The sequence below is a fragment of the Lolium rigidum genome, chromosome 3 (assembly GCF_022539505.1).
Source record: "Lolium rigidum isolate FL_2022 chromosome 3, APGP_CSIRO_Lrig_0.1, whole genome shotgun sequence".
Classification (NCBI taxonomy): Eukaryota; Viridiplantae; Streptophyta; class Magnoliopsida; order Poales; family Poaceae; genus Lolium; species Lolium rigidum.
Window position 1 is genome coordinate 68,405,392 of NC_061510.1, and position 27,198 is coordinate 68,432,589.

General features: G+C 44.9%; 2 protein-coding genes across 3 annotated transcripts; one reads left to right on the forward strand and one right to left on the reverse strand.

The window, feature by feature from the left end:
• The first annotated feature begins 14,659 nt into the window (after positions 1 to 14,659).
• On the forward strand, positions 14,660 to 15,955 carry LOC124694976 (putative cyclin-dependent kinase F-2). Its single transcript, XM_047227895.1, has one exon. The coding sequence runs from the start codon at positions 14,660 to 14,662 to the stop codon at positions 15,953 to 15,955; it is 1,296 nt and encodes a 431-aa protein (XP_047083851.1).
• A 2,536-nt stretch (positions 15,956 to 18,491) lies between these two features.
• On the reverse strand, positions 18,492 to 21,345 carry LOC124701743 (pentatricopeptide repeat-containing protein At3g29290-like). Of its 2 annotated transcripts, XM_047233837.1 has the most exons (3): positions 21,172 to 21,345; positions 19,473 to 21,067; positions 18,492 to 18,862 (listed from the first exon to the last, which is right to left on the reverse strand). In XM_047233837.1, exons 2-3 carry the CDS (start codon positions 20,943 to 20,945, stop codon positions 18,695 to 18,697), a joined length of 1,641 nt encoding a protein of 546 aa, XP_047089793.1. In that variant the 5' UTR covers positions 20,946 to 21,067; positions 21,172 to 21,345; the 3' UTR covers positions 18,492 to 18,694. The 2 variants fall into 2 exon arrangements, with proteins under 2 accessions (XP_047089793.1, XP_047089792.1); XM_047233836.1 differs by having other exon boundaries at positions 19,473 to 21,345.
• Between the last annotated feature and the right edge of the window lie 5,853 nt (positions 21,346 to 27,198).

Below are 27,198 nucleotides of genomic sequence, written 5' to 3' on the forward strand. Positions count from 1 at the left end.
AAACACTAAACCCTAAACCCTAAACACTAAACACTAAACCCTAAACCCTAGGACCTAAACCCTAACCCTAACCCTAACCCCTAGCTAACCCTAAACCCTAAACCTTAATTAAACCCTACATATATAGGCCAACGACACTTAATTGCGCATTAAGCAGGCGACCAACTATTTAGCGCTGATAAATTAATTAACTTGAATTTTGACAAGTTCTTTCGAATGAAAACACATTTGATTAAGTTGCCTCATAATATATATAATTAGTGTGTATGCATGGCATACCTTGCATATCATTCGTGCATATATTTTAATATATATTAACTTGAACATATTCTTGGGGATTTCAATCTCTCTCTCTCTCTCTCGATCTATATATCGTTGGTGGCCAAAATTAAAACACACATATATACGCATGCACTTTATGCGCAAAGGCGTGGGTGCCTCTAATAATGTGTGTGCGCACTCGATCGATGATCCCTAAACCTTAAACCATAAAACCCTAAAACCCTAATCCTTAATCCCTAAACACCCTAAACACCCTAAAACTAAACCCTAAACCCTAAACCCTAGCTAAGCCTAAACCCTAAACCATAATTAAACCCTATATATAGGCCAACGACACTTAATTGCGCATCGATCAAGTTGCAGACCAGGGGTTCCTCGCGGTCCTCTAATTAAATTAAATGTGCCATGCATGATCCCTAAACCACATATATATAAATAACCCGATCTAATATAACCTTGCTATATATATATATATATAGATCATATATATAGCTAGTAAACCCTAGATTAACTCCAATTAATATATATGGCCTATATAGATCATATATATAGACATTATTGGGATTCATTAATTATATAATTAGTACTTATAATTCAATTAGTTAACTTGAATTTTGATAAGGTCTGAAATGAAAACACACTTTAATTAATTTGCCTCACAATATATATATAATTAATATGCATGCATGGCCTAACCATGCATGCATATATATATGTGTTTAATTTGGGGATTTCAATCGCTCTCTCGCCGCTCTCTCGTTGGTGGCCAACAACACACATGCACTTTGTGCGCAAAGGCATGTGCCTCTAATAATGTGTTTGCAGTCGATTGATCTAGTTTTGATTAATCATAGCACACAAATAAAGAAGTTGTATTTGAATCCACACAACCCTAATCTAAAACACATAACCCCTAACATGACCTAATTAATTAACTCCTTCTCTCTAGCTAATTAGTGGAAATTGCACAAAATCAAAAGGGGTCCCTCACTAATTATACATATATATCTAGATTGTGATAAACTTTTGCCCCATATTTGGTGGATGGGTGCATCTTGGCATGTAAAACAATTAATGTTTGCAAATGGCGTTGTCAAAATTTATGTACAAATGATTTCTTTCCATCCAAAGTGCATAAATGGGAGTTTTAATGAAGAAAGTACAAATAAAACAGCTCAACATGCCTCCACTTTTCACATAAGTAGAGCATATTTAAAGGATAATTCCAGAGATTTACTATTTTTCAAGCAACTTTGCTAATTTCCCCCCCACTCACATGACTTTATGTCGATTTAACGAAAATAGGGCGAATTTAAACTACATGGGCGGGATAGTTTGAATTGTGCGCGCGGCAAAGGGAACCGCCTATTCCTCAACCTTGTGCACGGCAAATTACACACGCAACTCCATTAAACACCACCTACCGACCTTAATTATTACCCCGGCGGCCCGGCCCTCATGACCCCCCACCCACCCCTACACAACTTATCCCCGTCCGTGCGAAGAGCTTCCCCTCCCCGTCCCGTCCGTGCGAAGAAGAAGCTTCCCCTCCCCGTCGTTCTTCTCGAGATGCACCGGCGGTCAAGTTGATCCACGGTAGGGCTGCTATCTCTAGCTCAATCATGCATCGGGCAAGACGGCCTAACGATTTATATTTTCTTGATGCTGCTAAAAAAATCATCAGTATGCTCGAACTAATTGGCACTTTATAGTTTTCCGCTCGATTTGTCCTCGATCAGTTTGTTCATTTGCGTGGGCATATAGAGTCAGTTCTGCACTCGATCTGTTAATTTGCTGAAATGCCATGGCAGAGTTTTGTACACGATCTGTTTGCTAAAATGTCGATGGGCATTTTTTGTTTTGTACTCGACATGATTGCTGAAATTCATAATCATGTAGTATAGTTTTGTACTCGTTGGATATACATTTCCTACTTCGCCTTAAATTAATCACCAACCAATGTATCTCATAATTAAACAGATGGACAGAACTTGGATACTGCATGGACACTTATGTTCCCCTTCATATATAAATGATGTTCAACCCTTTATGGGGTTTATTAGCTCATGAAGGTCACAACCTGGACGTGTATTGCCCGCGCTGCACATGTATGAATGGTGAGAAGAGGCCTCAGCATGTAGTGGAGGATCATTTACACATTTTTGGGATGGACCGCACATATGTTAGGTGGGTTTATCATGGTGAACCATATAATGATCCTTCAGCGGGAGAAGCGGATCTTGCTCACACTGTATGTGTGCTGGCATATGTAGTTAATTATTTATATTGATGCTGCCATTGTTTCGATCAATAGTTTGCATTGCTGTGCAAGGTTCTGTACTCAAATTTAACTTGTTGTAGATGGATGGACGGGAAGGAGAGAAAAAACGCTTGCTTCAGCAAACGGGTTTCAGCTCTGGGACATGTGTTGTGCCAGATGAGAAGGTAAATATGTAAAACGGCATTTGTTTAGGTTGCATCCCTTAGATGTTTGTCTAATCGGTTGATGTACTAATTGCAGAAGCATAGAGTTGAAGAGGTCTCTTAGTTTGATGGGAGATTTGTAGATGAATCTCAGTTTGATGCACCTGTGGATGGTACTGATGATGAGCCTTTCATAGACGAAGGTCCTGCACCTGACATTATCCAGCCTACAGAAGGAGGCCGTGGATGGAGTACACAGCTTTGCGTTGAAGTGGATGCACGCCCAGAGATCAGCAGGGGCGTTCGGGTAGTCTCAAGACCACCCAGCCCTGATGCACCTGTGGATGGTACTGATGACGAGCCTTTCATAGACGATGGTCCTGCACATGAGATTATCCAGCCTACAGAAGGAGGCCGTGGACCGAGTACACAGCTTTGCGTTGAAGTGGATGCACGCCCGGAGATCATCAGGGACGTTCCGGTAGTCTCAGGACCACCCAGCCCTCATGCAAAATGTTGAGCTACTTTATGATTCATACTCTTATGTTCTGGTGTTGTAGTATGTACTATCTTTGTTATGATTTGTACGCCTTTGGCGCTAGAACTATAATTAAGCATTCAGGGGATGATCGCGTTGCAAAATTTGACACCCACACAATCAGTTCATCGTATGAGTAGTAGCACAATTACTTCTACAGCCAGTCCTGCCAGTGCATTAATTGGTAGCATGAAACACTTTCAGGTACTCCCCTCTGATTCATATTAATTGACTCAATTTTGTCTAGATAAGGATGTATCTAGATGCATTTGTTAACTAGACTAACAAACTTGAGTCAGTTAATATGAATCGGTGTAAACCGCCCAAGTCCTCGAGCTTCTAGTTTATTAACTCTGGACTCCAAGCCTCTCGCGGCAAGCCATCGACAAAGCTTTGACCAGATCTTGGCCCGCTTTTTTTTACGAATAGCAAAGCTTTGACCAGTTCCTCTCGGGATACAGCACGCCGGTGAGCTTGCACGGTTGCCGTGAGCACTTTCCGGCAGAACTTCCTCTGCAGCGCCCTCAAGCCGCCGCTGCGAGACAGCATGCAGTGCCTCGAGGTGGACGGAATGGCGAACTCGGGATCTCAGGGCGGGGGGTCCGCCTCGTCCGGGAACGATCTCCAGCGGGTTAACGAGGACATGCATGGCGGCCATGGGATTTGGGTTTTCGTTGTTGTTTGATCTTGGGATTTGGGGTTTTTCGGATAGGGGAGGAGGAACCGAGGAAGAGGAAGTAACAGCCCGCGTGCTTGGCGCGTGGCGGTGTGCTTGAATTTCAAATTTTTGTGAAATGTTTCATTTCCCCGCTACAATTCGGGGGTTTTCTTGACGTGCCAATGCGTCCCGCCGGGCATCTTCAAGTGAATTTGGGGTGCCACACTATGGGCCCCAGTTTTAGTGAGACATGTAATGACTAGTCACATCACTAAGTTCACTGTGTAATAAAATATGTTACCCATCCCCTTTATGTAGCCCCCCTTCTCTCCCGATCGAGTGCCGACAGCCGACGGATGCAAGCCGCTAGCTCGATCCCCTCCTTTCGCCTCCATCGTCCAGGCATCCATCTTGGAGGGGCAAGCTGCATCTAGACCAAGCGGATTAGGTAGTATTCTTTCCTTTCTCGAGATCGGTTCTTTTTTCCTCATCTCGATATCTTGCGCATCTATTTCCTATTCTGGGCGAAGGGGTGTTTTTGTGGTCACCCTCGCGCTGGGAGTGATTGATGGGGGTGGGGGGCGGGGGCTACCTTTGCATGGATTTGGGTGTTCTTCCTTTATTTGTCGACATTTGCAACCTTTGCAGTTTCTGCTGATCCTCATTGTATCTTTTGTCAGCTTGTACAGGAAAGGAAAGACCTCGGTGGTGGTGGGGGGGGGGGCAATGGAGCGTAAGGCGACCACGCATGTGGGCAGTTGGCTGAGCCTGAGCTGCGTCCCCAGCCCCGCAAAGCAGGTACTCCGTTTGCTTATCCACTTTGTCTGTCCGCATCCTCAACTGCATTCCTGTTCCGGAAGATGCTTAAAGTAGCACATGTCTTCGGTTGTTTGTGCGTAAAGCCTCTGTGACACCATGCTCTATATTCTCTGTATCAAGTTGGTACCTCCAGGTTCCGTGCTGAGGCTATGGGGAACGAGAATAGCGCCCCACCTGCTGCAGGAGCATGGCCTGATCTGCAGCACAAGAAGCGAAATGCCACTGCTGAGGCTGGGCAGGGACCGCCCAGGGGTAATTTTTTTAACCAACTTACCATGATGTAGTCCGAATCCGATACTCCCTCAGATCCAAATTAATTGACTCAACTATCTGTAGATACGGATGTATCTAGATGTGTTTTAGCTCTAGATACTACTACCTCTATCCCAAAGCTTAGGGCTTATATTATTTTTAGGAAGTCAAACTATACCATGTTTGACTAAGCTTTTACCAAAAATCATTAACATGCAAAATACAAAATTAATATCATTAAATAGGTTGTGAAATATATTTTCCTATGGTATCTACACAATATTATATTTGTTGATAGAATGTTCTAAAATTTTGGTCAAACTTTACTTGTTTTGATTTTTCAAAAATAAATAAGCCTTAAGCTTTGGGATGGAGGTATCTAGACAAAGCTGAGTCAACTAGTTTTTTGTCTCGTCCATAGCTAGTGTTCATGGTGCAAAAGGCTAAGAGAATCCACTATATGCATCGATCTATCTCATACGAGTAATTCAATATCATCGCCGAGGTCTGCCTTTTGTTTTGCTATTCATATGCGGACTGGAACTTTAGGGCCTTTACTCAACGGGAAGATCAAAGCTCAGGCTGATCGAGCTGCCAGTATGTTGATGCCGCCCCCATCTTCTAAATTCCTCTACAAGCACAAGGCCACGCGCCAGCTGGGTGGTGATCTTTTAATGAATATGGTATATTTTCTTAATCCACAAAACATGCCTTGATTTTTGTCTGTTTATTGTCGGTTTTTTCTAATGCTTGCCAAAAGTTTACAGCAACAACAACAACAACCAAGCCTTTCAGTCCCAAACAAGTTGGGGTAGGTTAGAGTTGAAACCCATAAGATCTCTAAGCCAAAAGTTTAGAAACACCAAATTCGTTTGCTTACAATCATCATACAGTAATGTTCATCTACTCTCCAGTTCCCCTAACCCAACAAAAAATGATGTTAATTACGATTTTTAGATTAAAAGAGCACCATTAGGCGCTGTTAATTACGACTTTGAGATTAAAATGTCATTTGCAATTGCTAATTATAATTTTGAGACAAATGATTAGTTTAACCTCGATCTGTTCTGCTCTCCATTTTTTCAACCGAACAAAAATGTAACCATTCCATTCCTCTGAAATGGAACCATTCCATTCCATTCCACGATGTTTCAGAACCGAACACACCCTTGCATTGTTGTGAACTGTTGTCCATACACAGCCATACCCTTCCACTTACATCCAGGCACTATATGCATCGATCTGTCTCGCAGTCATTCAATATCACTCGCTGAGATCCGTTCCCATTCTTATGCGAGGATGAAACTGCTGCGTCTTTACTCAAGTGGATGCAAAATGAGGCTGATGAGGCTGTTGTGAGGACGATGGTGCCGGCACCATCTTCCGAAAACCTCTACAAGCACGAGGCCATGGGCCAGCTGGGTGGTGACCTTTTAATGAATCTGGTATATTTTCTTAATCCACATACATGATTTTATTATTATCTGTTTAATTACTGTTGGCTTTGCCTAATGCTTACCAAAAGTTCAGAAACACTGCGTTTACTTACAATTATCATACACTAATTTTTCACTTTTCAGTCTGTCTCATCCAGTATATAAACTGTTAAGTTCCGTTGGTTTCTTTTGTAATCATTTGCATTATTGTCAAATATTGTCTATGCACAACCCTATTCTTCCACTTACATCTCGCACTATTTGCATCAGTCTATCTCATAGATTTATTAAATATCAATGATGAGTTCTGTTGCTATTCATATGCAGGCTGAAACTTCTGTGCCTCTACTCAAATGGATAAAAAATGATCCTGATGAGGCTGCTGTGAAGACGATGGTGCCGCCACCATCTTCTGAAAACCTCCTCAAGCACAGGGCCACGGGCTAGCTGGGTGGTATCCTTTTCCGTAAGCAGGTATATTTTCTTAATCCTCATACATTATTTGATTTGTTTGTTTATTGCCGGCTTCGTCTAATGCTTACAAATAGTTCAGAAACACACACAACCCTATTCTTCCACTTACATCCAGCACTATATGCATCAGTGTCTCATAGATTCATTTTATATATCACTGTTGATGTCTGTTGCTCTTCAATTTTCATATGCGATCGAAACTGCTAAGCCTTCATTGGTCAAAAGGATTGCAACTGCTGCTGATGAGGCATCTGCAGAGGCTGCCACCAAGTTACTGTCAGACCCACCTCCTGGATGCTTATATAAGCTCAAGTCCAAGGACCAGCCGGGCCGTAACCATCCAAGGGTTCGGGTATATTTTTTTAAGCCACATATACATGCCATGATTTATGTCTGATATTATCACCGGCTCTGTCTAATGCTTTTTGGAATTCGGAAACACCAAATTAGCATGCTTATATTCATCATACACTAAATTTTGACTGTTCAGTTTGTAACATAGTGTTATGCACTCGCTTGTCAACATTTGCATTGCTCTGAACTACGCACTTTACATAACCTAATTCAGCGCTACGTACCAGTAGTACCTCCCATGTTTCCTTCACCATCCCGATGCCGAGCTTGCGGGAATATGGCGGGCCCATGTACATACCCCGCATATAACACCTCCTATGGCTCTATCTACCTTTCTAATAACTCCTTCACGAGTTACAAGTATGTATCTCGGTGGTTTAGCATGAATTGGCATATAGTAAAGTCTTGTTTTTAGTCTTCCTCGCTTCTTACATTAGTATCAATTTTCACTGCAGATCTGTACCTTGTGAACTTCGTCCAATGATTAACCAGATGTGTCCGCATGAAGGGTTTTTCACTATGCATGGCAATGGCAAATTGATGAACACCTACACGGTCTATGAGGTGTATGTCTACAAGACGCAGGTCATCACATATTTGTATGGACATGATTAGAGAAAGTTTGCTTTTGACTACGGTCTGAAGAAGGGTGACGAGCTGAGGATCAGAAACTCAAACGGGCAGATATACGTAACTGCTTACAGAGTTGGAGACACTTCCAAATATATAATATGTAACTTTTTTGTACTCATATCCTTTGATTACTGCATTCTGAGCAGTTGTTCTAAACCATTCCCTCTGTTCTAGCTTGCTGAGTTTAACATGATCAAAACTGCAGATCCCCTGATGGAACAGGAGTGGATGTCACAAAGGGCACCCACACCAGCACCGGCACCGGCTTCCCACTCTCCTGCATCAGCACTAGTTCCTGTACCAGCTCCGTTTACTGCATCTACCCAGCAGGCCCCTACATCAGCATTGGTTCCTGTAGAGGCCCCATATACTACACCTGCCCGGCGAGGCTCCCGCATCGGCACTGGTTCCTCTAGCTGCACCGTTTACTGCACCCGCCCAACGAGTCTCTGCATCGGCACCGGTTCCTCTAGAGGCACCGTTACGCTACCTGCCCAGCAGTCTCCTGCATCAGCACCAGCTCGTGTACCAGCCCAGGCTCCTGCACCTGCCCTAGCCAGATCACCGAGGTCTCAGCTCATTGTTGTGGCCACCCATGTGGTGACCAGGACGCATCTGAAGGCTATGTTCGTGAGTATATGACAACATAACTGCTCTTATCTTGATGTCTTCTCTGCTCAAAGTCTCACATGGTTCAGTCTTCAGTGCATTGGTGCCATTGACTAATTTTTGGTGGTATCTCTTGCTTTAAATCAGAAATTGCCTAAAAGTATCTCCAAGGATCTCAATGCTGGCCAAAGGGGCAAGATATCCCTCGTCATGGAGAGTGAAGGTCTCACCGAGGAGGGACGGTACTCCGTCAGTCCCACAGATGGCCGCTTGGCTGTTACTTCCAGGTGGAAAAAGTTCATTGACGGTGCCAAACTTCGCATTGGATCAAAGTTGAAGGTCAAGATCTTTCGATGCCGCTGTGACATGCTGGTCATAAAGTTTGCGGTTGTCTAGTTCTCGTTGTCCCATGAGCCCTTAGCAAATGCATTTGTAGTTATACTTACATAAGGTTATCTTATCCGAACTCGCTAATTAATTGTATGAGTGGTAAAACTACGGCAAGCTTTTGCTCTTAGCAAGTATGTATGTATGATCAGCTATTATGATAACTAATGTTTGTGTTCATCTTAATTTGCATTTCCATTTTAGAAAAAAACTTAATTTCTATTTTGGCTGACCCGTTAGAGAACTATCAGATTGAATCCACAACATGATTCAAATAGATTCATTACACCGAGCCACATGTCTTGACCTTGCTATACACTACTTCCATTAATCAGTGCAAGAAGGGCTTACCTGAGCTGCCTGAACCACGGAAGATTCGAATCCACCTTAGCTATCTAGAAATACAACCTTTGCAGAAAGAGGATTTGCAGTACGAGGAGGCTGAAATTGGGGACCCATGAGCCAGCAGCGTCGTCAACGTTTTAAAGGCGGCATGAGATCGAAAGAAAAAATAATCCAAAAATCAGTTGGTAAACAAAATCCAAGAAATGAAACATTTACCTTTCTGAGAGGATGACACGCGGGACCCATGAGGCAGCAGCATCCTCAACTATTCCAAGGCGGTAGGGGATCAAAATAAAAAAAGGAAATAGCCAGAAATTAATTAGGGTCAAAAATAAATCTATCAAAGGAAACCTTTATTGTTCATAGAGGATGACATGTGGGACCGACACCGCCATCTGCGTTGTCATCGTTTCAAAGGGGGCAGGGGATCAAAAGAAAAAGGCAAATAGCCAGAAATTAGGGGTAAAAAATAAATCCAACAAAGGAAACTTTTATTGTTAATAGAGGATGACATGCGGGACCGATGAGCCAGCAGCTTCCTCAACGTTTCAAAGTTGGCATGAGATCGAAAGAAAAAAAGCAAGTGACCAAATATCAGGAGCCAACAATAATCCAAGAAAAGAAATTTTATTGTACATAGAGGATGATATGTGGGTCCCATTTTGCAGCAGCGGTCTCAACGTTTCCAAGGCGGCACAGGACCAAAAGAAAAATGAAGTAGCCAGAAATCAGGGGGTGAAAAAAATCCAAGAAAAGAAAGATTTCAATTAGGCTGCATCTGGACATCTGGGCCTTCGAACTATCTTGCTGGGCCTTTTGACTCGTACAATTTCAGCCCACTCCAAAACAGGAAAGTTCGGATTTTTTTAAAAAAACAGGAAAGTCCTATGCTTCGTAAAAACAAAAAACAAGGAGATTCAACATATAAGTTTGTTTATGTAAAAATAAAGATTTAATTTATCCATTTGCAATAGCTCAGAGCGAAATACACTGTTTATTGTCTGCAAAATAATCAAGATATCACATGTTTCTTGTACGGGGAGGCTGACATCGGGGACCCATGAGCCGGCGAGCGTCGTCAACGTTTTAAAGGCGGCAGGGGATGGAAAGAAAAAATAAACCAAAAATCTGTTGGTAAACAATCCAAGAAAAGAAACATTTTCGTTCTGAGAGGATGACATGTGGGACCCATGAGGTAGCAGCATCCTCAGCGTTTATTGTTCATAGAGACTGACATGTGGGACCCGTGAGCTAGCAGCGTCCTCAACGTTTTAAAGGTGGCGGGAGATCGAAAGAAAAAATAAGCCAAAAATCGTTTGGTAAACAAAATCCAAGAAAAGAAACATTTACCGTTCTGAGGGGATGACATGCGGGACCCATGAGGCAGCAGCATCCTCAACGATTCCAAGGCGGCAAGGGATCAAAAGAAAAAAGGAAATATCCAGAAATTAATTAGGGGTTCAAAATAAATCCATCAAATGAAACTTTTATTGTTCATAGAGGATGACATGTGGGACCGACCTGCCAACAGCGTCCTCATCGTTTCAAAGGGGGCAGGATATCAAAAGAAAAAGGCAAATATCCAGAAATTAGGGGTCAAAAATAACTCCAAGAAAGAAAACTTTTATTGTTCGTAGAGGATGACATGCAGGACCCATGAGCCAGCAGCTTACTCAACGTTTCAAAGGCGGCATGAGATCGAAAGAAAAAGGAAAGTGACAAAATATCAGGAGCCAAAGATAATCCAAGAAAAGGAACTTTATTGTACATAGAGGATGACATGCGGGTCCCATTTAGCAGACAGCGGTCTCAACGTTTCAAATGCGGCTTGAGATCAAAAGAAAAAGAAAGTTGATTGTACATAGAGGATGACATGCGGGTCCCATGAGTCAGCAGCTTACTCAACGTTTCCAAGGCAGTAGGGGATCAAAAGAAAAAGGAAATAGCCAAAAATCAGAGGGTGAAAAAATCCAAGAAAATAAAATTGTATAGCACATAGAGGATGACATGCGGGTCCCATGAGCCAGCAGGTTCCTCAACGTTTCAAACGTGCCATGAGATCGAAAGAAAAAGGCAAGTGACCAAATATCAGGAGCCAAAAATAATTCAAGAAAAGAAACTTGATTGTACATAGAGGATGACATGCGGGTCCCATTTAGCAGCAGCGGTATCACCGTTTGAGAGGCGGCACGGGGTCGAAAGAAAAAGGCAAGTGACCAAATATCAGGTGCCAAAAAAATCCAAGAAAAGAAAGTTTTATAGTACATAGAGGATGACATGTGGGTCCCATTTAGCAGCAACGGTATCACCGTTTGAGAGGCGGCAGGGGATCGAAAGAAAAAGGTAAGTGATCAAATATGAGGTGCCAAAAAATCCAAGAAAAGAAAGTTTTATAGTACATCGAGGATGACATGCGGGTCCCATTTAGCAGCAGCGGTATCACCGTTTGAGAGGCGGCAGGGGATCGAAAGAAAAAGGCAAGTGACCAAATATGAGGTGCCCAAAATAACTCCAAGAAAAGAAACTTGATTGCTCATAGAGGATGACATGCGGGTCCCATTTAGCAGCAGCGGTCTCAACGTTTCCAAGGCGGCAAGGGATCAAAATAAAAAGGAAGTAGCCAGAAATCAGGGGGTAAAAAAATCCAAGAATAGAAAGAATTTTGGTTCATAGAGGATGACATGTGGGACCCATGATCATGCATCGTAAACGGCTCGATCGGAGAGCGTTGAACGAGATGGCGCGATCGAGAAAAAAAAAACAATGCCAGAGAGGCTGCCATCTGGGCCCTACATCCCTGGCTGGTGCGGATTTGCGTTGACTCGGCCGGCGAACCCGAGAATTCGAGATGCACCACGTCCCGGGCCACCATAGGAGACGTTTTGGCCGTTTTCGTCGGGCTAGGTGGCCTCAAAAACGAGAAAAAAAAAAGTGTTGACATGCACAACAGAGAGACCAAAAATCGTCGGCCATGGTGCACCAGCAACCACGGCGCGACTTCAACTTCGTCGGCCATGGCAACTTTTCTTGTAGTGGATGTCAAGAACGCGTTCCTACATGGTGTTCTGGAAGATGAGGTTTATATGAAACAACCCCCTGGTTTTGAAAACTCTCACGCTCCGCATTATGTTTGCAAGCTTGATAAAGCCTTGTATGGACTTAAGCAAGCCCCTCGAGCATGGTACTCTAGGCTTAGCTCCAAGTTATGTGAGTTTGGATTCAAACCGTCAAAGGCTGACACTTCACTATTTGTTCTCAACAAGTCAGGTATCACTATATTTGTTCTAATTTATGTTGATGACATCATAGTTACTGTTTCTTCTGATCATGCCATCACTACTCTTCTTCAAGACTTAAAAGCAAATTTTGCTATAAAAGATCTGGGTGACTTACACTATTTCCTTGGTATTGAAGTAAAGAAGATACACAATGGTTTACTTCTTACACAGGAGTAATATGCTACATATTTACTGGACAGAGTTGGTATGCAGAGTTGCAAGTCTGCACCTACTCCTCTGTCTTCATCTGAACAGTTGTCTTTGACAGATGGTACACCTCTTGGCTCTGAGGACAGAACTCAATACAGAAGCATTGTTTGGAGCTCTTCAGTACTTAACACTGACACATCCTGATTTAGTTTTCTCAGTAAACAAGATCTGTCAATACTTACATGCTCCAACTACAGAACATTGGACAGCTGCAAAGCGTATTCTCAGATATGTGAAAGATACATTACAGCTTGGTATTACTTTTACAAAGTCCTCATCAACTTTCTTAAGTGCTTTTACAGATGCAGACTGGGTTGGTTCCCTGGATAATAGACGTTCTACATGTGGTTTTGCTATATTTATTGGATTTGGTCTCCTGAAGTGCTAGGAAGCAAGATACAGTATCTCGGTCTAGTACTGAGGGAGAGTACAGGGCATTAGCAAATGCTACAACAGAGTTGATTTGGGTTGAAACTCTCCTGGTTGAACTTGGAGTTAAATTGAAAGAAAAATCAAGTCTTTGGTGTGACAATTTAGGGGTAAATTGTCTGCAAATCCAGTATTTCATGCTCGTAGCAAGCATATTGAGATTGATTTCCATTTTGTCGGAGAAAGAGTTGCTAATCAGAAGTTGGCCATTCGGTTTATCTCAAGCAAATATCAAATTGCAGATGGTTTTACCAAGGCACTTCCAGTCAAGAAACTTGATGAATTCAAGTGTAATCTCAACCTTTCGAAAGGTTTAGATTAAGGGAGGGTGTTAGAATATGTAATAGGCTCTTTATTTTATGTGTTTTACTCCTATATGTATGTGTATTTGGAGTCCTTCCTTGTATCATACCCGGCCCATGTTGTGGCAAATATATCAACATGTAACCGCCTGGAGACGACCTAGACTTTCAGACCTATTCATCGACATGGTATCAGTGTCGCCATCTTCCTCGACAACCTAGCTGCCGCCGCCGCCCCCGACAAGTTGGACTGCATGCTTGTTTGCTTGTAAGTTAGACTGAATGTGGTATTGTAAGTTAACACATTGTAACCTGGATTGGATGTTTTAAAATGTTGACTGAATGCTTTCTTGTAAGTTAAATAATTTGAGTGCTAATGTTGTTTGACTGAAATTGCGTGATGTCTGCTGGCAGTCCAGTAAATTAAAACATGCCTACAAAAAAATCAGCGGTACCATACCTATATGCCTAAAAATAAATTTGGAGGCATTTACAGAAATGTCAGCAAACAATTTGGACGGCATTTCCGTCACGTGCCAGAAAAAAGATTCCGCAACATCTTCAGCTAGTGCCAGAAAGAACATTCAGCGGCATCTCTAGAAAAGTGCCGGCAGAAACATTCTACGGCACATTACCAAAGTGCCAACAAAACTCTTAACATGCACAAAGTTAACTGCCTGAAATAGTTACTACTCGCATCTTTGCTTGTGCCTTGACATACTTCCGGCGACATTTTTTGAAAATTGTCAGCAAAGACCTACCTCGACTCGAGCAAATACAACACTTTTTTTCTGCCTAGAAAAACCATTGCCGACACTTTTGGTACAATTACCAGCATTTTTTTGTGCCAGCAATCTGGGTCCTGACATAGTGTATAAGTCTGGTCTCGCTTCTCTAGGCCGTGCAAACGAAGACGCGAGCGCCAAGCAAACGAAGTGGAGTCGGATTCACCTCGATCGCGAGAAATCGCTAGTCCGGCGGCAAGCTCGCGACGCAACCTGCCCAGCGACGAATGTACATTCAACTTGAATCCGAGTCGAGGTCGAGGCCGGTTCTACTTCTGTGTCGAACTGTCGATCCAGGCCATTGCGCGTTCGGCTTCACTGGTGTATATATGCCGCGAATCCACCGCCAAATGCTTCCTCTCCCGATCCACGGCCGCCGTCTGCTCCACCTCTTCATCGCATCGCTCAGCTCCTCCCTCCACCACAGCAACCAAGAAACCCACCATGGCCGTCGGCAAGCGACCTGCTGCTGCCGTCCTCAACGCCGGCCACGTGATGGAGCAAGGATCAGATGATTACAACAGCAAGAGGAGGCGCGTCCGCGTCGGCAGCATGGAGGAGTACGAGGCGACGGACGTCCTCGGCGAGGGCGCCTTCGGCATCGTCAAGAAGGCACGCCACTGCGTCACGGGCAAGACGGTGGCAATCAAGTTCATCCGCCCCGACACCGACGCCAGCGAGCTCCAAGAAGAGGGACGCTTCCTCGAGGCCTGCGCCGGAAACCCTTACGTCGTCGGTTCCTACGGCCTTGTTCGCGAACCGAACACCACCAAGCTCAGCCTCGTCATGGAGTACGTCGGTCCGAGCCTCCACGCATCCTTGTCCAAGAGGCCGCCGCTCCCGGAGTTCGTCGTGCGGCGCTACATGTGGCAGCTTCTCACCGGTGCCCAGAAGATGCACGAGCGCGGCATCGTCCACCGCGACATCAAGCCGGCCAACATCCTCGTCGGCGAAGACGGGAAGATCCTCAAGCTATGCGACCTCGGGCTTGCCATGTGCCTCGCGACGGAGAATACGCCGTACTACGATGCCGGCACGCCACCCTACATGGCGCCAGAGATGCTCCTGGGGAAGCCGGACTACGACGCGCGGGTGGACACATGGTCGCTGGGATGCGTCATGGCGGAGATGCTCGCGGGAGGCAAGATGCTCTTCAGCGACAAGGGCGGAAGCAGGCACGCTGTTAAGATCAGCCAGCTCTGGGATATCTTCAGCCTGCTTGGCTTGCCAGATGAAAGGGCGTGGCCGGAGCTCGCGTCGCTGCCGCTCGCCGGCACGTTTCTGCGATGGTTCCCGGCACAGCAGCAGAACACGCTGGGGGAGCGGTTCCATGAAGAGATGCTGTCCCACGATGGGTTCCAAGTCTTGAAAGGGCTTCTTGAGTGCAACCCTGAAAAGCGGCTGACGGCGGCCGCCGCGCTCCGACTCCCGTGGTTTTTGCCCGAGATGGACAACTTACCAGTGCCTGGGAAGATCGTGGTGCGTATAAAGCTCTCTCAGCCGGCGACACCCAAGAAGAAGAAGAATCTGCAGCGGATCAAGACCATACCTCCGGGTCCGGCGACACAAAAAATGAAGAAAGTGAAGCCGATCAAGAACATCGTCGCTCCAGCTACGTCGAAGAAGAAGGTGCCACGTATCAAATTCATCACACGTGTGACACCTAAGACGGAGAATGTACTTAGAATTCCACTGGCGATGTGGGAGAAGGCACGCTTGATGGATCCATGTAAATGCTAGAAACTAGATATCCTTGTACTGGAACTGTAAATGATGTAACTCGTTGCATGTAGAATTATACAGTGTAGATCGAGCGTGCAATTGATGACTGATTTTGGTAGAAGCGTGTGCCATGTAAATTCTAGAAGAGGGCAAGAGGCACTTCGAACTGGATTAGTTGTCTTTCGATCTATAGATTATGCGAAACGTTGTACTGTACCTTTGTGTTCATATGAGGTGCTAGCTGTCTTCACCCTTGTCATTTTGTCCATGTGCGTAATTGCATCATGATGTAACTAATTGAGCATGATGTAAATTGCCCTTACATGTTTTTATGTACCGTCAAGGAGTGCCATGAATCAAAGGGGGGAAATGGTTAAAGTGTAGCAAGTATTTGTGAACGGAAGGAGTGTTTCTATAGTGGAATTCGTAGCCAATTTTAAGTTACAGCAACAAGTGGTAAGTGGTAACCCTGCGTCTTATTTTGGACCAGCTTTCCAGTACCTACAAGATGGTTGTCCTACATTTTGTTTTCAAAGTTGGACGGCAAGCTGTTTGATCTGAACAATCTGGTGTCAGCCCAGTGTTCTTCATTTTTGTGCAAACCTTCCTGGTGAATCTGTTCTTGAGAAGGAAACAAAGCGCATGGATGACTGGTGAAGATCAGAGAATCTGGAGCAACCTCCTGCGATGTTTAGAATTGCTATGGATCGAAACGAAGCATTTATTTGAAAGCGCCGAAAATTGCTGAAAGGGTTGAGAAAACCGAATATGTGTTTGCGAGTGCCAAATCTCACAAAATAAGGTGTGGTCAAAATTTCAATGGTAACACACAAAATGATTACAGCTGATTTCCAGAAATTATACTATCTCATATTTCGAAGTCAAATCCTAACGTCGCTCGGGAGTTTTGGAACATGCCTCCTTCCCATCACCCTCTTGTTTACAGATGGTCCGGACCCATCACCACCTTCGCTTTGGTATGTGTCCGTGAGTCTAGCAGAGACAAGAACAAGAGAAATACAATATCAGAAAAAATGAGGTTTGGAGCAACTGCTACAAGGACCTAATTATACTGCTACCTTGGAGGCTCTAGCTTGCAGGGAGGCGTTGGCTCTAGCTGAAGACATCCATATTCAGAAAATGATTGTAGCGTCAGGCTGCCTCCAAATGATCAACAACCTGCATGGAGAATATGGAGGTAGCTACAGCATGGTTACACAGGAGATCAAGGTGAAATCATCAGGTTTCTCTGATGTCCATTTCCGACATGAAAACCGGGCTTCTAATTCAGGAGCTCATAGAGTGGCTCGTAGTTTTGTTTCTAGTAGTTCTGGTAGACAGGTTTGCTCCTTCAGCCTCCTGAAGGTCTTTGTATTCCTTTGTTGGTCAATCAATAAAGAGCCACTTTAACCCGAAAAAAAGGTACCAGGCTCCAGGTGGTAAGAACCACGTCGGACTTGATATGGCCATCACGGTAACCATCCAGGGTCGCGAACAATGGTGCCACCGCAGACGCCATTTCTTCCGGTTGCCACTGCCTCAGTAGCTTGTGTTGCTTCTTCATTGAAAATGAGCATGTTTCCGTTGAACAGCAGCCAGGCAGGGGGAGCCAGAGAAGATCGTCCGAAGAGGTGAAAAATCTCGGCCACTTGGCTCCATGCTTCTGATGGTTTCAGAGGGGAGCAAGGACTTGGATTTAAGGAGGGAATCGGCTTACTCCATCAAACAAACTAGGAATTGGTTTACTAATTCGATTCAAATTCGAATTAATAGCCGAGCTAAATACAGAGACATAGTAGTGTCATTAAATGATTTTATCTAAAAGTCATAACTACTTATTAGGTGGAGTTTCTTTTCCGGTGGTGAAGTAGTAGCTGCTAATGCCTCCAAAAAAGGTCTTGCATTTCATGTTCATGTGCTCCCATTCCATATCTCAAACACCTCTCTAAATTTACGAAAATTTTCTAAGAATAAGCACATGGATACAACTGAATTATAAATCCAGGTTCAATTTACACTCCAGAACAAAATGGCAAAATCAGTGTTGACCGTGATAATAGGCCGAATTGACAACCCAGTTTGAATTAGCTGCTATTCACATATGAATTTGTCTTACTAGTATTTTGTTTCCAAAATGTGGATTAACTTTTGGATTTGATTTTTTATGACATAGTAGACTGATGTTGTATGAACTTGGTAAATTGTTTATAGAAGAACTCATGAGTTTTCTGGAGGTTATTTTGAGGTTGGAGTATAGGGAGTACACAAAGGACAGGAGCACTACGTTATGTGCTCCTTTGCACCATTTAGAGTACAAACTGGTCGAAAAATAAAATCCATAATGGGGAAAAATATTTTCCTAATAATATTTTAACACCAAAAGACAACACTTCAAGGCTGACTTTGCAAGAATTAGTTATCTTACATCTTAAATCAGCATTAACTCATGTCACTCCCTTGTATATGTTCTACAACATATACAATATTAGGATCCATTGCATTGGTGTATGTATACTTAAAATTGGCGTCACACAACAATATAAGAAGAACGGACTGGACAGAATGCAAGTCTTCCTTTGACCATATTTGTAGGAATTTATTGTGTGCCATCCTAACTGTTCCACTTTAACATGTATCTTCACTCATATAAGTTAAAGAAACTGCAGCAGAGTAGCGTAGTGACAGTAGGTTACATATGCAATTGTGTGTTTAGATTTGTACAACTAATAGCTATTGCATCTCAGTCAGGTCAGGAGGCTACTCAGCTGATGTGATGTGCTGCAGCATGAAGGACCTCGTCTTGCCATCTGGTGTCAGCCCAATGCTCTGCATTTTCTTATACACCTTCCTGGCCAATATGGGTTTGCCTCTCAAGCAAAGCCCATGGATGACTGTGTTGTAGATCGAAGAATCTGGCTCAACCTCCTGCAATGTTCAGAACTTTCAGGTGTCAAAATGAAACTTGAAAGCACCAAAAGTTGCAAATCAAGTTTGAAAAAATTAAAATTGTGAGTACCAAATATCACAGGGCTAGGTATGGTCAAAACTGGCTAAATACATACTAATGATTACTGTTCATTCCCAGTAAGCTCGAATTTCTAAGAAAATACACCCATGCAATCTATACATTTTTTAGGCTAGCAAAGTGTGAACACCAATCAATTAAATAGAAAATAAAGCCATGTGTGTGGAAATGAACTTCATTTGTGCAAAGAACACAAGTCCACTTGGAACAACAGATTCCTGAAATATATATATTTTTTACTGTTACTAACATGAGAACTTCCTTTCATGTTGTTGACTGTTAACAACATTACTACAGTCAACAACACAGTTATACCTCGGCTTCACAGTGTTGACACCCACCCTGGACGATTGCAATTTTGACATTATGTTAATGTAGCTTTGTAGAATTCAGAACCAAAGCATCAAATGATTAGACACTGGAACACTAGAGAAGCGCACAATAATGCTATTGGAAATACAAAATCATTACCAGTTCAACAGAAATAAATAACCAAAAATGAAATAGTACCTCCAGTATGTCCTCTACTTCGTCCCAGAGAGATCCCCAAATGCAAGCTCTTATAACAGATAAATGTGTGAATGTATCTGGCGAGCACCTTTCACGAGTCATACGCTGGTACACCTTCAGCGCAACTCTTGGCTCGCAAGCAACCTCACAAGCACGTATCACGTGATTGTAAGAAACCGCTGAGATTTGCAGGCCATGTTTTTCCATCATCCACAACAACTGCAAAGCATGCTCCCACTGGCCGAGCCTTTCACAGGACATCAAAGCGATGTGGTAGAGATGACTGTTTAATACCGACGGATGCTTGGATTTGATTCCATGAAAAAGATCCAAGGCGTCCCAACATCGACCAGACCTATGTAACGCAGACAGCAACGCACTCCACGTATACTGATCAGGCTCGAGCCCTGAGGATGTCAGAAGATGGTACATCCTAAATGCGAGCTCATCTTCAGCGGCCTTCCCAAGCGAGTTGATGATCGAGTTAAATGCGATGATGTTGGGCTTCATGCCAGCACTCAGCATTCTCCTGAACGTGGCCAGCGCAAACTCCCACCTGCCTTCTCTGGTGCACGAAGCAACGATTGCCTTCATTATATCCTCGCTTGGATCAAGCCCGTTGCGGAGCATTTCCTCGTACGCGGCAACTGCTAGCTCGGACTGTCCACACTGCACGAACGTGCTGACGAGCAGGTCATAGGTCATCAGTGTTCCACCAGTTAAGGAGCTGTTTTCTGCTAGCCTTCTCCAGAGTTTCTCCACTTGCCTCCAGTCCTTTGCTCTCCCGCACGCGGATATCATGGTGTTGTACACAATCACGTCAAGGGCTTCCCTTGACTCTTTGCCCTCTTCGATCTCGCTGAACATTTGCAAGGCAGAAATGTAGCCCTCGGTCCTCGCGACAGCCTTCAGGATCAAGGTATATGTATGGCCAGTAGCCAATCTTTTCTCCCTCATGAACTCAAACATCCTCCTGGCATCCGCGGGATAACCTCTGCGGATGAGACTGGCCAAGAGAGAGTTGCAGGCGTGCGCGGTCGGCTGCAGGCCAGAGGCACGCATTGAATCAAACAGCTCCATGGCACTCCTGACCTTGTTGGACTGGCCGAGCCTCATCAACCTTGTGGACAGCTTCTCCTCGTCCCGCTCCTCCAGAAAGTGCAGCCTTGATCCCCCATGCTCAAACTTATCTGAAACTGGCACTTCTTGCGTCGACTCTGAAACTGGCACCGGCCGAACACTTCTGGCGCGGACAGGTTCCTTGTCCACGGCAGCAGCAGGCGGCTTGACCGGACGCCGCCGGAGCCCGTGGCTCTTGTGATAGACGAAACCACCAGCAACAGGCCGTTCATCGTCGTCCATGCCACGAGTCCCCGAGCCAGCCTCCTCCTCCTTGCGGGTGACGTCAGATTCAGGGACACACGGCGGAGCAGCCGCTCTGCAAACACACACTACTCCTCTGGCCATCGCCATGGCGCCGCTTACCCGGTGGGCTTCACCTCCGCTCCGGCCGCCGTTTCTTGATAGGATCCCCGTGCCACGCCGAGGCAGTTCGAGACTGAAGGAACCGCGGCTTGTGCTGCAGCCGCCCCAAACTGCAGCCATACCCGCCGCAAATGCAAACGGGAGACAAAGATTTCAATCAAGAACCCCGAGCAACGGCGGAACCACGTCGGGGAAGAAAAGCGGCGGCGCTCACCGCACTGACTGCCGCGCGCGCCGTGAATGAAGCCGCGGTAGCTAGTTCGTATCGAGTAGCTGGGGTGATGGGTGGAGACGAGGCTGCTGGAATGGAGGGGAATCAATGGAGGTCCAGGCCTCGTCCTCCGGCGTGCTCCGGTTCCAAATTGCGGCCGAAGGAGAAGGCAGCAAGGGGGAGAGTGTGCCTTATCCCCTTTTCCACCCCTTTTTTTCTGTTTCCCAAAATTGGACCCAAAAATTGAAGAGGTTCCACAAAGTCTATTACTCCGACTTCAAGATTTTTCAAAGCAAATGTTGCTAGGTCATACTTCCCAAAGCTTAAGGATTTTTTAAAGTCAAACCAAGAAGAGTTTGATCAAACTTTTAGAAAAATCTATCAACAAATATGATATTCTGTAGATACCATATAAAAATATATTTTATTATCTATCTAATGATATTGATTTTGTATTTTACATGTTAATGATTTTTGGTAAAATTTTAGTCCAACTCGACACATTTGACTTTCTAAAAATAATACTATAAGCCTTAAGCTTTGGGATGGAGGTAGTATTCGGTTTTATCTTGCATACCCACCAGGACAACGGGAAAGACCTACCGTCATGGTTAGAGTAATGAGCCGAGATGTAGTGAACCCTTTATTTTTTTGAAATTTTAGAAGTCATATATATAAAGCTTGACACATTACAAACAAAATTATGGAGGTACGCAATGATGTATAAATCCCAATTTGAAATACTTTATACTCTAAGCTACACAAAAATGAAAAAGTGGATCTAAATTTGAGCAATGCATCCAAATCGAAATGCTTCAACTTTATAAATTGACTTATTCCTCACAATTCTTCTAGTTATGTCTTCTCCTCTTTATTTTTCATATTTCGCACCGGGGGAACAAGTTCTTCTCCTCTTTTTTTATATTTTCTTATTAATAATAATAATGGAATACTTGGAATTAGTAGAATCCTCAAACTACGGAACCAACTGCTTTCGCGCTGAGGGAACAAAGATTCAGAGCAATGACCCTAAGAATTTGGAAGATATCTCGAGAAGGTTTTGCACTGGTCTCTCATATATGTGCTTCAGTTTATCCGAAGTATCACAATGGTGTAAGACTGTCGACTATTTAGGTATAAACGAAGAAGATCAATTCTCAAATTTGGGGATGATATCTCGAGTCCATCCCTTTTTATTTTTGTAGAGTGGTAAATTAGTGTTATTCTAAGGAAGTGGTAGCTGTTCCTGTTCCAGTACATAAAGAAAGAGAGATTTGTGTAAGGGCAGGCCCAATGCACTGCCCTAGAGCTACTGTCTCACACCTTTAACTAGGTTCAGGTGGTCCAAAGTAGGTTCGGATGAGGAGGCAACCTCCTATTCAAGAAGTGGGATCTTAAACCTAAAAAGCATGCTTTTTGGAGAGAGAAAGAGATACATAATGTCATATTTGTGGGGTCCCTTCTCTCTTTTTTCTGACTAAAGTTATAGCTTTCATTGGAGAGATAAAATTGACCATGTTGCTTCTGACAACTTTCTTACATGGAGCAGCTAGTTGTGTATGCCACCATTGCTCATGCCCTAACCCGGATGCTTTGATCAAGATGTAAGCCTCATGTGACTGACTAATAAGAAAGTGATATGAGTCTGTGCTCAGCTTTCTTTCTTTTTTTCCAAGGATATTCTTATTCACTTATCTTAAAAATGAAAAACAAAAGCTTTACATCATATTTACTTAATATAGACGGAACCGAGACCTTGACTTCTTCTTAATTTGCTTCGGTTGTCCTCTTCGCTAACCAGAGTATACCACTATTTCTAACCTTTTTAAGAGACAAACCCATAGGAGACAAGGGATGAATGGCAGCTATCGAACGAACTTTGAAGAAAAGAGCAAACCCTGCCTGGATGACTGAATCTAGTATACGAAGAAGGTCACCTAGGATAGGCACACAAAGCTAAAACTCGTTAAGAAGCCGCCGGAGACACTATGGGAGAGCCACCTAGATTGTGGTAAGAGACTCGATGATATCTTTCTTCAATGTGGGTTTTGCCGGACCTAACTAACTAAGCGGTAGATGGAAAATAATGGAAACTCAATTGCAGATCGCACTCAACAAAGTAAAATGGGATGAATTCAATCGCCAAGACCTGACACTAACTGATTCCATAAGCACGGAAAAAAAGGGTTTACAAATCATAGAGAAAAAGGTACTCTTCTTGTTATTATCAAAACCCATCAAATCATTCAAAAACAAAGAAAGAAAGATGACTAAGCAAAACCAAGGCCAAGCCTGATTTTTCCCATTTCTCTAGCTGAATAGTTCATCATTGTTCCCATTTCTCTAGACCCGCCATCAAAAGTAAGTCCTTTTTCGAATCGATTTCAAAAAAGAATGGATTCGATCTTATGGATTTTACCTCCTAACAGCTCATAAACGAGGAGCTTGCGGCTAAGCAAAGCACAAATGGCACCAACTGCACGACCGATTTACAGCAGCTCCGCACCCCCCCAACCCTCCGCCCCCAACCCTAACCCTCCCGTACCCCGCCCTCCGCCGCCGCCGGTAGCGCCGCCGGGGGCAAAGTCCCTCGGGGCGTGGCGGCGGCGGGGGCTCTTCTCCTCGTCGCCGCGTGCAGATCGGCGGCCGGATCCCCACCTCCTCGATGCTTGGCGGAGCAGACACGCGTGGGATGGGCGACGGCGGCGGCGGCCCTCCTCCCGTCGGCTGTCCCCTGGCGGACCGGTCGGCGCGGGTGCGATTGGCGGCGCTGCGGTCTCCCTCTTCTCGTCGGCTTCCCGCAGCACTCCGGCAGGGGTTGGTGGTGGGCGGCGGCCAGACCCTCGGTCTGCGCCATGCCATCCACCCCCACCTCTCGTTGGTGCGTGGAGGCGATCTCGGGCATCTTCCGCGACACGAGGGCGCCCGGGGCAGCAGCCTTGGGTTTGATGGAGGAGGTGGCCTCTTCTTCGCCGGAGAGGGTCGGCCTGCGGTTGGTGGTGGTGGATTTTTGATCTATCATCGCCAGCCGGCGGTGAGATGGAGGTGCATGGAAGCCGGCGATGGTGTCGCCGGTGGAGGGTTGGGTTGGCCAGCCCGGGATGGTCGCCGACGTGGGGGTCCGGCCTGAATAAAGGCGGCGGTCCTAGGGCCTCTCTTGCGTGAAGAGGAGGACCTACCGGAGGCCTGGACTCGTGATCTGGCCGGAGAGTTGAGTTCTGGAAGGCTGTGCCGGCGAATGTAACAGTGCTTTGCCTGGAGTTTGCTGGATCAGAGGTATTCGGTCGTGCGGACCCATGCGTTTATTCCGACCATTTGGTTCTGGAGGGAGCGGCGCGAAGCTCTTTTTCTGTGTTGACATCAAGTGACTATGGATCCATGATGAAAGTCGGAAGAAGAGAATTTCATGAAGGCCGGAGGGAGGACTAGCTAAGGGAGGTTCAAGTCTCCGCGCTGTTGAGGGGCTTGCTTGGTGTCCGGGCTTCACAGCAGCGGTATGAAAGTGGGGGCAACAACACATGTGAAGCGCAGAGTCCTACCTTTCAGGGTGAAAATCCAAGGTTTGGCCTTAGCTCGGTTGTGCACTGGCAGTGACCTTGGTGGAGGCATTGTTTTGAGAGTGGGGACTATCTTCAGGGTGAAAACCTAAGATCTTTGATCGGGCGACGACGGTGTTGGAGCACTGTTCCCTTCTTGGAGGCGTCGTTTTTTTGGAGAGTCTGCAATTCAGGTGTTGTCATAGTGGCGGATGTATTGCTGTTGTTAGATCCGTGATACTATAGCGGGACTTTTGTTTCTTAGTTTTCTTTTCGTTTTTTTTGGCTGTGTGCATCCGTAGTGCCATTAGGGTGATGCGTTGTTGCAGAGGCTGGGTGTAATTGGTATCTCTCGATATTAATATATTCCCTTTATCGAAAAAAAGCAAAGCACAAATTGTAGTGGGCAGACTCAGCTTTGCAAGCAATGACCTTCCTATTCAATACCATGGAGTGTCACTATTCTCAGGGTCTATAAAAAGTCCCATTTACCGTTTTGATTGAGAAGGTGAGAAGAAACAAATTGGAAGGAGGAAAAATAACCATCATTCAAGTCGTTCGGCAGTCCATGCCTCTCTATGTTTTGTCAATATAAGCCCCCCCCCCCCTCCTCAATTTAAGTTCTATAAACAGATGGGAAACATGTATGTGAAACTTCCGTAGGGGGGCAAGCATCAAAGGGATAACAACATCATTGGATAGGCAGAACCTGTTGAAATATTGGGCCCATTTTTAGTGGTCCAAATTAGATTTCAGTTTTCCCTATAAATCTCAAAGCCCACATAGTGGCAGCCTTGTGAGTTTGAGCTCAAGTTGGTGGCAGCTCACTAGGGAGTGGCAAGAGGTGGGAAGTTTAGTCTCACATGGAAAGTTGGGAGGAAGTTAGACCACCTTATAAAATGGGTTGTTCCACCACTAGTAAGTGAGTGAGAATAGGAGTGCTACACGTGCGCTCCTCCTCCTCCTCGCTCGTCTCGACTCGACTTGACTCGAAACGACACGTCACGTCACGCGCGCCTCGCTCGTGGTGAGTGGATTGAGCCTCGAGCCGAGACTTTCCTTACTTTTTGCAGCTCGGGAAAACGAACGGAGTCCTAGACGGACGCGTCGCAGTTAGTCGGTTCGGGTCGCTCCCGGATCGTGGGCTATCTGTAACCGACTCAAAACGTTCGTGCGACGTGGGCGTGGCCCACGTTGCCTAGGGTTTCCCGAGCCTATATAATCTCTTGCCCGACTACCGCAGAAATATACTGAATACACGAGTTAGGGTTTCCACCTCTCTCTGCTTGCGCCGCCATCGTAGCCTACTCCATCCCGCGAGCCGACGTGCATCGGCGAACGGGAGAGCAGGTCTCCGGAACCGCTCGTCCTTGCGATCTTGTACGGGAGAGGGCGAATTAGGTTTTTGGGAAGCGCTCTGCGCGACTGCTCAAGCTCTTCATCACGGGTCGCCTTCCGTCCAAGTCGGGCGGTGCTGCCTACCGTCGTCTTCAAAGCTGTCTACTTCGACCTGTCGTCCCCGTCGTCAACAACGTTGTCATCAACAACGTTACTGCTGCGACATCATCTGCTACACCTCCACCGCCACCTCCACCAGATCGGTACGTGCGACATATCTCGATCTGTTTAGCGATGGATGCTTTACCGTTTGCGCTGCTGCTACTCATGTTGATTAATGCATCTAGTATGTTTGAGTTTCACATGTTAGTAGTTGCTGCCATCATGTTTTATATTCTGGATTAATCATGGAAATTGTGCCTAATTTTCCAACAGAACCAATGTACACTAGTTTTATAACAAAGTTTGATTAGTGCAATGAAAAAATGGTCAATCGTTCTTCCATCCTTCCTACCTCCTCGAGCTTGCACCCGTCTCGGGCATCACTGCTTATCTAGATCTGCATCCTGATAAGGTGCATCTCGTTAAACGATCTTATGTAAAACTTATATTACCATAAATAAAACTCTCAAATTTATCAAATTTTGTCATTTGTTACTTTTCTCGTCCCCGAAAAGAGATGCCCTAATTTTGTATGATTATTTGAAGACGGTAGCGGAACTAAAGGTCTTCTCGTACTTTGGGTGGGGAAAGAAACCTTTGTTTCGCTGCCCATTTGGGGAAAATCGTCATCATCCTTGACACGGAAGGCTCCTTTATGTGGGGAGCGCCATCTCCATCACTATCTTCATCGTCTCCAATGATATCACCTCCTCCATCTTCATCGTTGACAGCACCCACCCCCTCCACTACTTGTGTAGAACGGAACCCTGAGTAATGTTCTAGTGTTGTTTGCATCCTATTGCATGATAGCGTGTTATACTTTTAGACTGTATTATTATCATATGCATCTAACTGTTATTGTGGTTTATCATTGTGAGTAGTTCCTTATGTTCCTGACAACATGGAAGAGTAGTCATGATTGGCGTATGATTGTACAATAAGATTGTTGTTATGTTTTATTCTTAAGTTGCAATTCTATAATTCATGGTAAAGT

Excerpts from the sequence above, each read along its gene's own strand:
- LOC124694976 (XM_047227895.1), top strand. The coding sequence starts at position 14,660 with ATGGCCGTCGGCAAGCGACCTGCTGCTGCCGTCCTCAACGCCGGCCAC.
- LOC124701743 (XM_047233836.1), bottom strand. The coding sequence starts at position 21,077 with ATGGCTGCAGTTTGGGGCGGCTGCAGCACAAGCCGCGGTTCCTTCAGT. Across the intron at positions 18,863-19,472 it reads AAGTAGAGGACATACTGGAG|GAGGTTGAGCCAGATTCTTC; the intron begins GTACTATTTCAT and ends TGAACATTGCAG.